The sequence below is a fragment of the Chiloscyllium punctatum genome, chromosome 37, assembly GCF_047496795.1.
Source record: "Chiloscyllium punctatum isolate Juve2018m chromosome 37, sChiPun1.3, whole genome shotgun sequence".
In the NCBI taxonomy this organism is placed as follows: Eukaryota; Metazoa; Chordata; class Chondrichthyes; order Orectolobiformes; family Hemiscylliidae; genus Chiloscyllium; species Chiloscyllium punctatum.
Window position 1 is genome coordinate 57252807 of NC_092775.1, and position 13893 is coordinate 57266699.

At 40.4% G+C, this 13893-nt stretch overlaps 1 protein-coding gene across 2 annotated transcripts in view; it reads left to right on the forward strand.

Moving 5' to 3' along the window:
* ttll9 (tubulin tyrosine ligase-like family, member 9) overlaps positions 1-10062 on the forward strand; it is a 42302-nt gene extending 32240 nt beyond the window's left edge. For both annotated transcript variants that reach the window (XM_072556883.1, XM_072556884.1), the window contains 3 exons: positions 2402-2515; positions 6699-6814; positions 9655-10062. In XM_072556883.1, the coding sequence (XP_072412984.1) occupies positions 2402-2515; positions 6699-6814; positions 9655-9722 (298 nt within the window). In that variant the 3' untranslated portion in view covers positions 9723-10062. The remainder of the gene's footprint in view (positions 1-2401; positions 2516-6698; positions 6815-9654) is intronic.
* The last annotated feature ends 3831 nt before the right edge of the window (positions 10063-13893 follow it).

The following is a 13893-nucleotide window of genomic DNA, read 5'->3' on the forward strand; positions in this document are numbered from 1 at the left end:
AAACGGAATCTGATGGTCCCGTGAAACTGTTACAACAAAGTGGTGTTACTGATAATGGTGTCGCCAATCGCACCTTTTGTTAGCAGCACAGGGTAATGAGGGCTGCCTGCACTGAAGTAGATCTGCAAGTGTTGTATAAAAGAGGTGTTAATGATACTGCTTCAACAATCTCAGTCAGTCAATTGTAGCAGTGTTAACATAATTTTAACCAATAATAGTGCAAAGAGCGGATCTTTAGTTTAACTGAGGAAAACAGGGAGTACTCACACAAAAAATTATGTCTGAGCACTGCAGCAGATAAGGTGTTAATGACACTGGTCCAAGAATCTTAGTCAGTTAATTGTCGTAGTATTGAAATAATGTTCTCACATGAAAATAACTGACATACTGAAGGATTTTAAAATGCCTGACAAAGTCACTGGTGTCTTCATTCCCTCTACAACTTTTTCTGAGTTCATATCTGGTGTAACTGATGGAGATTGTTGAACGTACTGTACTTAACCATGTCAGTGAAGAGAAAGCGCACCACAGTGACATTTGAACAGAAAAGTGAGATTTTACAGCGCCTGGGTCGTGGTGAAAAGGCATCAAGGATTGTACAGGAGTACAACATTGGGATAGCGACAATGTCTGACATCAAGAAAACAAGACCTGCGATTGAAAAATCCATCAGCCTAAGTGACAGTGCAAATGCTCTAAAAAGAAAATCCATGAAGCCAGCAAAGGATGAGCAACTTGACTAAGCTGTGTTTTTGTGGTTTTCACAGCAGGGTGAAAAGGGAATTCCCATATTTGGTCCAATGATACTGGGAAAAGCTGCCAGTTTCCATGAACGCCTCCACACCGATGAATCGGATCACCGTGTTTCAGCGGGCTTCAAACATCGTCACGGCATTAGGCAGCTCAGCATTCGTGGGGAGCAGAGGTCAGTGGATGACAGCACAGTGGAAGACTCCAGACTAAAACTGCAATCCATCATTCATGAAGGAAAGTATGAACCTGAGCAATTGTACAATGCAGATGGAAATGGATTGTTCTGGCATCCACCACGGGAAAGTAGGTGTTGGGACACAAAGCACAGAAGGATCGGATCACGATTTTCCCTTGTGTCAATGCCACCGGCTCTCATAAACTACCGCTTGTCTGCATTGGGCGATATGCTAATCCCCGTTGCTTTAAGAACTGTGAGAAGAACTAGTTTTCTGTGAGGTACAAAGCACATGATAAAGCATGGATGACATGTGCCCTTTTTTCATCCTGGTTCCATGAAGATTTTGTACCTGCTGTCGGGTCATATTTGGCAGGTAAAGGACTTGAGCAACATGCCCTTCTGCTTGTTGACAACACGGGGGCACATACTGTGCAAGGCAGCCTTGCAGACGGAGCTATCAAGTGTTAGTTTCTCCCACCCAACACTACTTCAAGGTTACAGCTGCTTGATCAGGGAATCATTGCGATTATGAAAAAAGAATTACCGCTGTGACCTGTTGTGTGCCGTCCTGGGTGAAGACAATGCTGACAAAGGACTGCAGGAAATCCTTAAGGCAATCACAGTCAAGGACGCTCTATTCATGATTGCTGAATCTTGGGACCTCATCAAGCCATTCAACAATTGCAGACTGTTGGTACAACAGCTTGTGTATTGGGAGCCGTGCCAGTGAAGCGAACACCCGTCCAGAACAAAACATAACCACTGAAATCACCGAAATCTGCAGACACCTGGGTTTAGGAGACTTTGCAGAGACAGAGATTGATGCTTGGGTGAACTGTGACAACGAAATTGGAACAGAGACACTCACCAATGATCAACTAGTCAACGTAGTCACAGAGAAAGAACAGGACTGTATATGAATGGTGTGGATAGTAAGGAAATTCTGATACCGGCACCACCTCCAGTCCCTGTGAATGAAGCTATTGACAGTTTGTGACTTTTCGTGGAGTGGTATGAAGTACAAGATGAAGTTGATGCTGTTAATTTGATGCATCTTCGTCACATGTTACTGTTCGGAAAAAAAAAGTCAGCACTTCCTCAATCAACAGCGGCTGGAGAATTTCTTTGGAAATAATAAACAACCTCCACCTCAATGAATTATTTTTATTGTACAGATACACAAAAAGTGATCGGAGTTGTAAAATGTCATGAATTTTTAAGCGATATGCAGTGTTTGTAAAGATGTTAGCGATCAAATGAAATAAACACTCTATTAGCATGCTTTATAACACAATTATGGGCAGTACAGCTTCCTTTGTTTAGCATCAAATCAATTTACCGAATAATCAATTATCCGAATGAAAACCTGCCCGCCAAGGACTTTGGATAATCGAGGTTCCACTGTATATACCTATAACACACACTTCCCATCTCATTCTTAAAATAGTTTGAGTGTCTTTGTTTCTTTAGGTGGCTTTTGGAAGTGAATGCTTCTCCTTCACTAATAGCCAGTAGCCAGGAAGATTACGAGCTGAAGTGCCGTTTACTGGAGGACACAGTGCACGTTGTAGACATGGAAGGAAGGTGAGTGAAGGAAATCTTGCATTTATATTGTATCTCCAAGCCCTTGGTAATCAGCAGTCCATTTGAAGTTGTTTTGTAGGTAATGAAAGCAGCCAATTTGCACACAACAATGTTTCGCGAGTAGCCATGAGGTTAATGTACAGTCAACTGATTTTTGAAAGTTAGTTGAAGGAGGGATGTGGTCCAGGACACCAGGAGAATCCCTACAAGACTTCAAGAAATGTGCTATAGCTCTTTTATGTTCTGTTGAGTTGCATGACAGAGTTTTTCAACAAATCCACGCATTCTCAGTATTGTCCAGCTGAATCACAGGATAGAGGAGTTAGGGAACTTGTGATGGAATACATCATTGATGATCCTTTATTGGCATGCATTTTCAATTGTGGACTAAAGAAAGAGAAAGGATATTGCTTTAAATCAAGGAAACAGTGGGGGAATATGTTGCAACTTTAAAGATGAATTACTGGAACTCATTGTGAGTTGTACTAGCCTCACTGGAGAAGCGCACTGTAAATCAAGATCCATTATTCCTGCAGTCATCACAAAGGTTCAAAATATGTAGAATTCCTCAATTTACCAGTCTGTTGGATCTGAGTTGACACAAAGCACAGAACATGTTTCTGTACTTAACAATAATTACAATTTATTACAATTTTTTTTAAAAGCTGCCACTAAACAATTATGAATTGTAGGCATATAACCTCTATTAGTTAAAACTGTAACCCCTTGTAAACATTTCCTTATCCACACAGAGAGACAGACACCGACAGGGGAAAAAAGGGTGTTAAGGACAAAGGGAGAGATTGGAAAAGCAGTGCAGTGATCCCTGTTCACAGGATTTGCTGAGATCATTCTGATGCTGTTCAGGATGCAGCTTCTCCATCTTCCTTCTCCAGGTGCTTTCATTGGTTTTGCAGGAGGCCCAGATTGACTGATTAACATTAATAAAAGGTCTCTGAATTATTAATTAAAACCCGTAGCTTGCTGCAACTACTGAAGGAAGAATAAACTGATTTTCTTCAGGCTTACAGTAGCTTTTACTGCAGAGAACAGGGAGCTCCTGAACTTGTGGAGATCTGATAGTTTGTTCCTATCTTGTTCCCAGTCTCATGACCTGCGAGCCAATTACTTTATTGTTGGCAGGCTGAGATCCTTTGTCAACGATAATTGGTCACTAGTCCAGAGAAAACTAGCTACTTATCGCCAGCTGAATTTCACTTGTAAACATCTTTGGTTCCAGCTCGTCTGCATCTTTTCCTACTACTGCTGCTTATCAGCAGCTGTGTAGACACTATCTACAATGAGTGTTAAGTTACTTGCTTTCAAAGAACATGCAGTAATCCTCCAGCAATCTTATAACATAGGGGTTTCTCTACTTATGAACACAGTCTCAGATGGGTGTAATTTTAAAGATCTGACATAGTTACAAATGACTCCTTTGTACTGTGCATTGCTTTGTAACTTGCTTACAAATCAACTTGTGAATGGACTTCAGAATGGAATCTGTTCATAACCTGAGGACTGCCTGTAGTTTTCTCCCCCATTTCAGGCTCTAATCAAAACATATGTAGTTTTTACAGTTGTAGCTACAATGATAGCATCCTGTAGCAGGATCATCCACACCATCAAGTTTAAATTTTGATTGTGGTGCTCTGGAAGTGGTATTTCTTCCCAGAATAAGGAAACGTAGGCAAATACTGTGCAATTAAATGTGCAAATGTAATATAATGAAAGCAGGACGCTGCAAATGATGGAGAGTTGAAATGAAAACAAAGTTAGCAAGTTTTGAGAAGTTGAACCCAAGAAAACCCAAACATATAAATAGAAAGCAGGAAACACCAGCGGTGCTTCGTCTGGAGGCCCACTGAAAATGTTACCTAGTATGGTGACGAAACATCTGAAAATGAACCTTCCAGCTCAGTGAGCAAACCTACATCCATGAAAACAAAGTGCTGTAGAAACTCAGCAGATCTGGCAACATCTGTGGAGAGTAGTTCCGAAGAAGAGTCATGACACTCGAAACAGTGACACTCGAAACAGTAACACTCTCTTGCAGCTGCTGTCAGACCTGCTAATTTCCCCAGAAATCTCTATTTTTATTTAGAATATTGTAGGACAGTAATCACAGTAGCAACATGACCAGATCACTTATACTGTGCTCTGGAAATGGCAGTGTTGCCCAGTGAAGGGGAGACTAAGGATATGCAAAAGCTTTTGTACAATCTAAAAATACAAAATGATTGGTGAGCCTCCTGCTACAAATTATCCTTTAGAATTCTAAAGTCGATCTGTCAACTTCCAGTCAGGAAAGTATCAACATTTCCCAGACTCTTTAAAAATGTAAAGCATCAAATTAAAAAACTGTTTGATGGAGTCTGTTGTAGACAATGGAAAAGGTAATCTGATAACAGATGCATTGTTCAGAATATTAAAAAAGGGTAGAATAAGTGAAGAATCAAGGGAATTGTACAGATTGTATAAGAAATATATAAGGAATGAATCAGGTTGAATGGATATAAGTCGTGCTTTGTTGTCTCTGTCATATATCTTTTGATGAAATGCATTTTTGAAATGGCATGTCATCTCCTTTCTGGGTGGAACATGTAAGGACCACTTTTATTTTGAACTGTGGACTAAAACATATAGCTTCAAACCAAGGAAGCTGTTTAAGAAGATGTTACAGTTTTAAATGTGGGTTCAGGAGAACTTAACTTAGCAACAACTTCTTGGTGATTCCTGGACAAGCAGCTCCAGCTTTATGTTTGGGTAGTACAGGAGAAGCATCTAAGCTCCAAAGAAAAGTAATCTAAATCTCTTTCTCTTTCTCTTCCTGCTGTGTGGAGAAGTGACAGAAAATCTTCTCTCACCTATCGTTTCCCTGTGAGCATTTCCTCTCAGCAAATTTCTTCGTTGAAAGGCCCTGAAAAGGAAAATTCTCAACCAGTCAATGCAGGACTGAGAATGGGGTACCTACAACCTCACCTATTTAGCACAGAATGAGAAGGATTCACAAGAGGCCGAAAGAAAACAACTCATCAACATCGAAGATCTGGTGCCAGAAGTGTACATTTCTAACCACCACACCTCCCTGCCACCCTCACGCCCCCAGCACAGTTTTTGTATATTTTCTCTTAGTATGTCTATTTGTATGTGTATTGAAATCTTAAAAAGGTGTAGAGCTTAAGTTATAGAATTATAGATTAGCAATTCCACTTGTCTATTTCTTTAAACCTGAATTAGATGGTTGGTAAAGATTGAGCAATTTGATAATTTAGATTTTAACATTTGTCAACCTTGAGAATTCTGTGGTTTGACTTCCAATGCAATGCACCAGTGATTGTGATAATACTGTCACACCTCACTGGACAAGCACCCTGGAAATGAAGCCCCTCTATTCCTAAAGTCATCACAAAAGATAAAGATTTTATCAAAGTACACAAAAATTCCCATTTACCTGTCAGGTAGACCTAGGATAACAAAAAACTTGGACCAGGTTTCTGTACTTAACACAAACAACTATATATTACAAATAAACAGATGCTAGCAACAAACTGTTAACATATAACTCTACAAAGTTAAAGCTCCGACCCACTTAAACAGATAAATGCATCCTGTTGCTTTCCAGGATCTTGCCTTCTTCATCAGCTTTTTTTTTGTTTCTGTCACTGTGCAGGATCCACAGGCAATTAGCTGCAAAGTCTCTTAGTTATTGGTTAAAGCCAAAGGCAGAATAAAGTAGCTTTTCAAACGGTAGAGATTTTACTGGAGAGAAATACAAAGTATCTTCCCTTGCAGCTGTCCAACAGGTTCCTGCTGGTATCATTTACATCCACAAGCTGTTCAGTATTGTTACTGTTCAGCACTTAAGTGCCAATCAGATAGTCGACAGGTTGGTGGTCTTTCAGCTCCATAACTGGTCACAAACCCATCACCAGCCTGTTGCCAGCTGAATCTCATCTTCTGATGCAGCTTGTCTGCAAACAGCCTCCCCTCAGTGATTGGACAAAGTAGCTGTGTAAAGACTTGTGGAGAGTTTCAGTAATTTGCTTTTTAAAATTGCAGCAAATTCCTTACATGATTTTTAGTTTGGATTACAGTGCTTTTTCTATTTCAATCCACAGTCAAAAATAAAACGGTAGTTTTTTACAATGCCATACCCTTTACATGATGTTCTATTTTTCAGATTGTCTGGGAAGGAAAAACAGGTTGGAGGATTTGACCTGATGTGGAATGATGGTCCAGTTTATAGTGATGGAAACTTTGATGGAGGTGTCAACCTCATTTCTAACACTCACTTGGGTAATAAGAAAAATGGTATTCCTTTTTCCTCTTGTTGTAACTGTTGTATCTGTATAAGGTACATAAATATCCTTCTGTCATTGAACCTGACTGTAATACCATGCACACTCACATGACATGAGCCCAAATTTGAGTTGAAAACCTTTACAGTTGAGTCACATGCAGAGCAGAGTCTTAAGCTGGTGCAGTTTTTATGTCACTGTGGGTCACAGGTGCAGGGTGAACAACAGAGCCACAGACCGTGGTACAATTTCCAGTCACAGAGGGTCCCAGTTCACTAATGTAACCCTCTGTTTAAGAAGGGAGCAAGGCAAAGGATGGGAAATTATCGGCCAAGTAGCCTGACCTCAGTCTTTGGTCAGATTTTAGAGTCCATTGTAAAGTTTATGGAGTCTATTTACCAAAAGAAATCAAACAGTACTAACAACATTATGGGACAGGGAATTTATTGCTGTGCTAAATCCAACAGCATGAACAGCAATGTGAGATGGAGTTTATTGCTGCATTAAATAAAACAATAGTAACAGTGTTGAGGTGCAGGGAGTTTAGTATTACGATACTAAATGGAGTATTAACAGCATTGAGAGACAGGGTGTCTCTTACTATAATAAAACAGTACTAACAGCATTGAGGGATGGAATTTATTACGGTTTTAAATGAAATAATATTAACAGCATTTAGCATCAGGGGAATTATTATGTCATCAATAGATCAGTACTAACAGCATCAAGAGACAGGAACTTTATTGCTGCATTAAATAAAACAATATTAAGCACATTTATTACTGTAATAAAATAAAGCAGTATTAGCTACATTGAGGGGCTGGGAGATGATTACTGTATTAAATAAATCAGTATTAACAGCATTGAGAAGATTGGGGGTTTATTATAAAATTAAATAAAACAGTATTAACAGCATTAAGAGTTGGGGAGTTTATTATTGCGCTAAATAGAACAATACTAATGGTGTTCAGGTTTGTGATCTACGCTGCCAAGAGAGATACATCATCACTTTTTCTGACTGGCTTGCCCAGAATTCTACCTTCAATCAAATAATCAAATCCAACCAATATCACAACTGTTCTGTAGTTCTTTATCTCCTCCCTTCCTACAAGACCCTGGGTCATAGCACATCCTGACCTGAGCCTTCTACACTGCCCCAGTGCATGTCATATCATCACTTGAGGTTACTATACTATCCCAGCACATGGCAGTCTTCTTCAGTACAGCCACCTTGTATTTCCACATCACCTCTTTCTCTCCGTTAAATGAAGTGTCTCTCTTGAGGAATCCCAGCAATACTAATTTTTCCAAATTACCAAAACATGAATCTTGGTGTTTTATCTAATAGAGGTCAACATCCCCTTCCCTTATATTGGGATTGCCTCTCTCACCCCCATTTCTCTGATACACCCTTTCTGAAACCTCCTTTCCCTGACACATGGACACAAGGCCAGCCACTGCAGTCCTGAGTGCATTAAGCTGCTTGTAGTTATAGCAGACAAAACCCTCCAGAAAATCTGGCTGCAACGTGAACATCTGTTAACATCCACAGCACACCAACTGTCACATGCTTGCGGCTCTTCAAAGCATTATGCTTGTTGGGTTAAGTGTCACTGAGTCATGAAACAGTTTTACAGTTCATGTAACAATTTGGAGTTTAAACTGTTTCAGATTATTAAATTATGTTGAATGAACTTGTTCTGACATACCCTTCCACCTCTTCATTGATTAAACTGTCCACCTTACTCCAATCTTCTCATGTGTAACAATCCTTGGGTCATTTATATTCAAGATGGCCAATTAGGGTCATTTATTTGTAATTTTTAATCTTTCTTTGAAATCTAAAATGCAATGTGTGAAGAATTCTAGGTTTATACAACCATAGTCCTACCTGCCATTCTACAAATATGTGTTATGAAGACATCTAACCTAACCTTCTAAACCAGTTCCAGCTGATAACCTCAAATTCCTTTTCCAACTGGGACATTGTCCAACTCTGCCTAAAATCCTGCTGTTTGCTTCTGGCTCAGCCTTCCACAATTTAATCATCTTCTCATTCTCTCCTCCTCTTTCATTTTCTGTCCTTTCTCCCAAAGGTTTTCTCACTGGGCACCTGACTTATGTCCACTCCTTGTGTCTTATCCGTGTTGTACAAGGGCTTTGGAACCCTGGAGCAACCATGTGATGGTGTCACAGAACTGCACATCACTGAGCATAATTAGCACAGTGCGGGAAGAACAGACTACAATAGGCCATAATACATGAGACTAAAAGCAGAAAGACATTGGCACACAAAAATGACAGATTAGTCCTTACCTAATGTAACGACCTAATAAGTCAGAGCACGGCATATCTATGATTATGATGGATAGCAGTAATCAGTTTTAATGTATAAGAAACAGCTTTACTTTGAAGCCTATGCCTAAAGAGAAGAGTTGTCTTCCTTCTCCTCAAACAGTCTGACTTGAACCCAAACTCACATCAGGCCATATGATAAAAGAATCTATGTAGTAATTTTGGCTGCGGATAATGTGACAATTTATGATGACATGCTATCACTCAATATACAGGGATCAGTGGGTGGTGATATGGTTTGAGGATCTTCCTGACTGAGATTGCCCAGGGGTACGAAATAGACCATAGGCCAAAGACTGTACCTACTGCCATTGTAACCCAGACAAACAGTCTGGCAATGGGAGCTGGGAGTCCTGCTGTGCTGGCACATTACAATTGTGGAAGTCTATGTCTTCTGTCAGCTGTTCCCTTGCAGACAGCTCCCATTTCTCCTCCTATCGATGGTTCCAGCTAATGTCTCATTTGCTTGTGTTTTATTTGCAGGCTGCATTAATGACAGGAAGAAGCAGTTGTGGCAACTCCTTAAACCACTGAGTACACAGAAGAAGTAGCAATGCTGAGTAGCCCTATAGAAACTGATGAAGCATGTAAACACTCTCATTGCCCCTGTACTGGAACTGTAATACTGGGCAGAGCAGACTCGCTGCAGTTGTTTGTGTGTCCCTACTTATTAACCCGTACTCTGCCTGGTGCCACACTGAAAGACCACATGGAGCATGATTTGCTGTACCACTTTTCTACAGGATGCTGCGTTCAGGTCCTTGCTGCTGCTCACTGCAAAGTATTGATGGAGTGAAAACACACAGTTTGACCTTTCCTGCGTTTCAGAATGAATAATCACTTCAGTGTGAACATTGTAGAAAACAAAATAAAATTTTCTGAGGAGGATAACATCTAAGTTTCAGTGGTATGTTTCTGGAAAACAGTGGTATGTTTTTGCCGGGAATGTTTGTAGAGACAGTGGAGTATCATGTCCGGGACTCTGTGTGTCGTATGTAGCACTTACATGATACCTTGCCTGGTTGTCTGGTTAATAATAAGTGTCAGCTAACAGTGCATGGCCTTTCCAACTTGTTCACTGACTATTTCAAATGGGTCTTCTGACTGGGTGCCCAACTCTGCTTGTTCGCTGCATTTTAAATGGGAATTGAGTGAACCGACACGAGTCTGGTCCTGATGCAATATTCAGACAGATTGGTCAGACCCACACATTGTCCAAGCAGCACAACCACAACGGAGAGACATGCCAAAGTTAAATGTTCAGGGACCCACTGCGCCTCCAAAGGGCACCACCTTAAGTTGGTCAGGTTGCATATTACCTTTTGTCCCCAGTTGCCACTTCTCATCAGCCTTTTCTCATATGTAATAATTTCAAGGAAAAGCAGTTAAATACACAATGCAGAGTCTCTCATCTCTATTCCCCCACCCACCAGATCCCAAAACTTGTATGACTGCAGAGTGATCCTGGAGTCCTTCGGTGGATTGTTAACCTAAGTTCATCCAACGTGTTCACTGTACAGTTTCTGTAATTCTCATTAAAATAGGTAACTAATTTATTTCCAAGAAATCCCAGTCATAGTTAGGTATAACCATAATGACTTGAAGTAGAGAAATGTTTTAAGGGTTCCATCTGTCAGGAGATGTTTTGAACATCTGATGGATTATTATAGTTATACAGTTAAAGTCTAGTAATGATGTGATTGCTGGGCATTTGCCCAAACATTTTTTGTTTGGCACTGGTCTGTAAAAATAAAAAAAAACCTCGTTTCTACCTTTGATAAAAGAAAAATGCTCATTAACACACTGTCAATCAATACAGTGCCTGGTATGACTCACTGTCCTTCCATGTGACTCACTGTTACGATACACTACAGTGCTGAGTGAGACACACTGTGAGTCAAGCATGACTTATTGTTATCTCTTTTTTTTAAGCATCCCTTTGGGATGTAGGAAGCTTCCATTCCCCATCCACGAGTTCAGTGATATCTGACCTGTAGACTCTGCCACATGTGGGGCAGGATTCAAGACTTCACTTCTGCACATTCTGGATTGAGTTGATGTATAGGTGTCTCAATATGTTGAGTCCTTTCAAATGAAACTTCTCTATTTCCATCAGTCTTAAGCCAAGATCTGTGAGCTGCAAAGAAGACTCTGATTTGAAATGTTTAACCCAGGGGTTGGGGAACCTGTGGCCCTTCTAGGCCATTGTGTGGGGCCTTTTGAATGAATCCAAATTTTGCAGAACAAATCTTTTATTTTTTATTAATTTTTTTTCATCCTTTTATTATTTTTATTTGAATTTTAAAGTGAATGTATTTAAAATACCAGAGAGTTAACTTTTTAGAATTAACACTTTTTTTAGTTAGTTAGTACATAGTAGTTAGATTTTTACAAAATAATGTGAATTTTGAAGAATATATAATTGAAGTTTCTTCGATGCGGCCTTAGATTACAACTAACATAATGCGGCCTTCCAACATGAAAAGGTCCCCCACCTCTGGTTTAACTGTTTCTTTTTCCACACTTGCTGCACGAAAAGCTGAATTTCTCCAGTATTTTCTGGCTTTAGTTCATATTTTTGAGCACAGCTGAAGAGATTCTTGATGAACAAGGGAGTCGAGCGTTATCAGTGGTAGCTGGGTATATGGAGTTAGACCTCAATCTGATCAGCTGTAATTTTGGACAGTGGCAGATTGAAAGGCCAACTGTATGTCTGTTCAGATTTCCAGCATCCGCATTATTTTGCTTTTGTCTCCTGAGTCAGTGGAGATGTTTCATCTGCTCATCAATGCTTTGAGAGTATCCCGAAAGGGGTTTTGTTGTTTTGTTGGGAGTCTCCAGCTGTAGTTGAGTTCTGAGTTGCGCTGTTACTTTAGAAGTCTAGTCAGGTATATGAATGACATCTTCCATTTAGTTACCAGCCTCTTAATGCTGGACATGTTGGTTTGGGAGAGGGTTGTACTGTCGGGCTACCTTCCCTGCCACTCGATTTGCTGGATCCTATAATACGCTCCACTGGATGTAATCCCCAGTGCTTTGCGGTGCCGACTGCAAGTTTCCGAAATCCTGATCCTGGTCCTCAAGTATACTTATCCTCAGTTAACCAAAGGCTGAACTGGCACAGAGAGCATTGTTGAATTTTGTCACCTGTGTCTATCTTTGTTAAGTCGGCCCCCAAAACATTAAGGTAAAAACAATGACTGCAGATGCTGAAAACTAAATACTGGATTAGTGGTGCTGGAAGAGCACAGCAGTTCAGGCAGCATCCAACAAGCAGCGAAATCGACGTTTCGGGCAAAAGCCCTTCATCAGCCCCAAAACATTAGCACTGCTGCCTCACAGCACCAGGATCTCGGGTTCAGTTCCAGCCTTGGGTGACTGACTGTGTGGAGTTTGCACATTCTCCCCGTGTCTGCGTGGGTTTCCTCCCACAGTCCAAAGACGTGCAGGTTAGGTGAATTGGCCACGCTAAATCGTCCATAGTGTTAGATGCATTAATCAGAGGGAAATGGGTCTGGGTGGGTTACTCTTCGGAGGGTCAGTGTGGACTGGTTGGGCTGAAGGGCCTGTTTCCACACTGTAGGGAATCTAATCTAATCTAATATAAAGTGGTTCATGTTTTTCAGGACCTCAGAGTTGATCAGTAATGACGTGGAACTCAGACAGTGAGTGAGTGAGTACACACACAAGCGACAGCTGCATCCTGGAGCTGAATGCCTGTGGCAGCATGGCAGAGCAGTCAAAGATGCTGGATTAAGGCTCCAGTCTCTGTGGAAGAGTTGGTTCAGCTTCAGCAGATTTAGAGTTGATGTATAGGTGTGTACAAAATAGAAATTGGAGTAGACATTTGTTGCTGCTCAAGTCTGTTGCACCAGTTAATTGATCATGGCCTTAAATCCACTTTCCTAGTAACTCTTGACTGTCTTGTAGATCAAAAATCTGCCAAACCTAGTCTTGAATATATTCAATAGATATATTCTACTGCTCTCTGGTGAAAGGAATTCAAACATGAATGACCATCTATGAAAAGCCTCTTCAACTCTGCCTTAAATGGGAAGCCATTTATTTTTAAACCATTCCCCCCCTCGTTCCAGACCACTCCACAATAGGGCTTAATCTCTTAGCATTGCATTCTATCAAAGCCTCAGAATCGTATATGTCACAGTAAGATGTCCTTCGCTTTTCCATATTTAAGTGACTATAAGCTGAGTGAACCTTCTTTGACCTGTTTTGCAGCAATTATATCCTTCATTAAGCAGATCAGAACAAAAATATAGAAGCAGTCTCACCAACGCTTTATAGTTGGAATAATTCTTCCCAACTTTCACGTTCCATTCCCCCTTACAATGAAGGCCTACATCCTATTTGCTTTTGTAAATATTTGCTGTAACTGCATGTTGATTTATTGTGATTGTGTAGTGTAGCATTCCGCAGTCTTTATCCTTTGAAATAATATTGTGCTTTACTATTCTTCCTGACGGTCATATCTGATTTGAAATATTAACTTTGTTTCTTGGCTCAAGAGATATTGCCAAACCCACTGAGTTTCTCCAGAATGTTGTGTTTTTATTTTGGACAATGTCACCGTTTTTCTCATTATAGTCCGTCTGCCTTTTTTCTGCCCACTCCGTTATCCTATCTGTAGCCCATTGCAAAATCTTTGTATTGGAACAAGAGTAGGTCACTTGGTTCTTTGAGCCCACTCCACCTTCAATAAGGTGG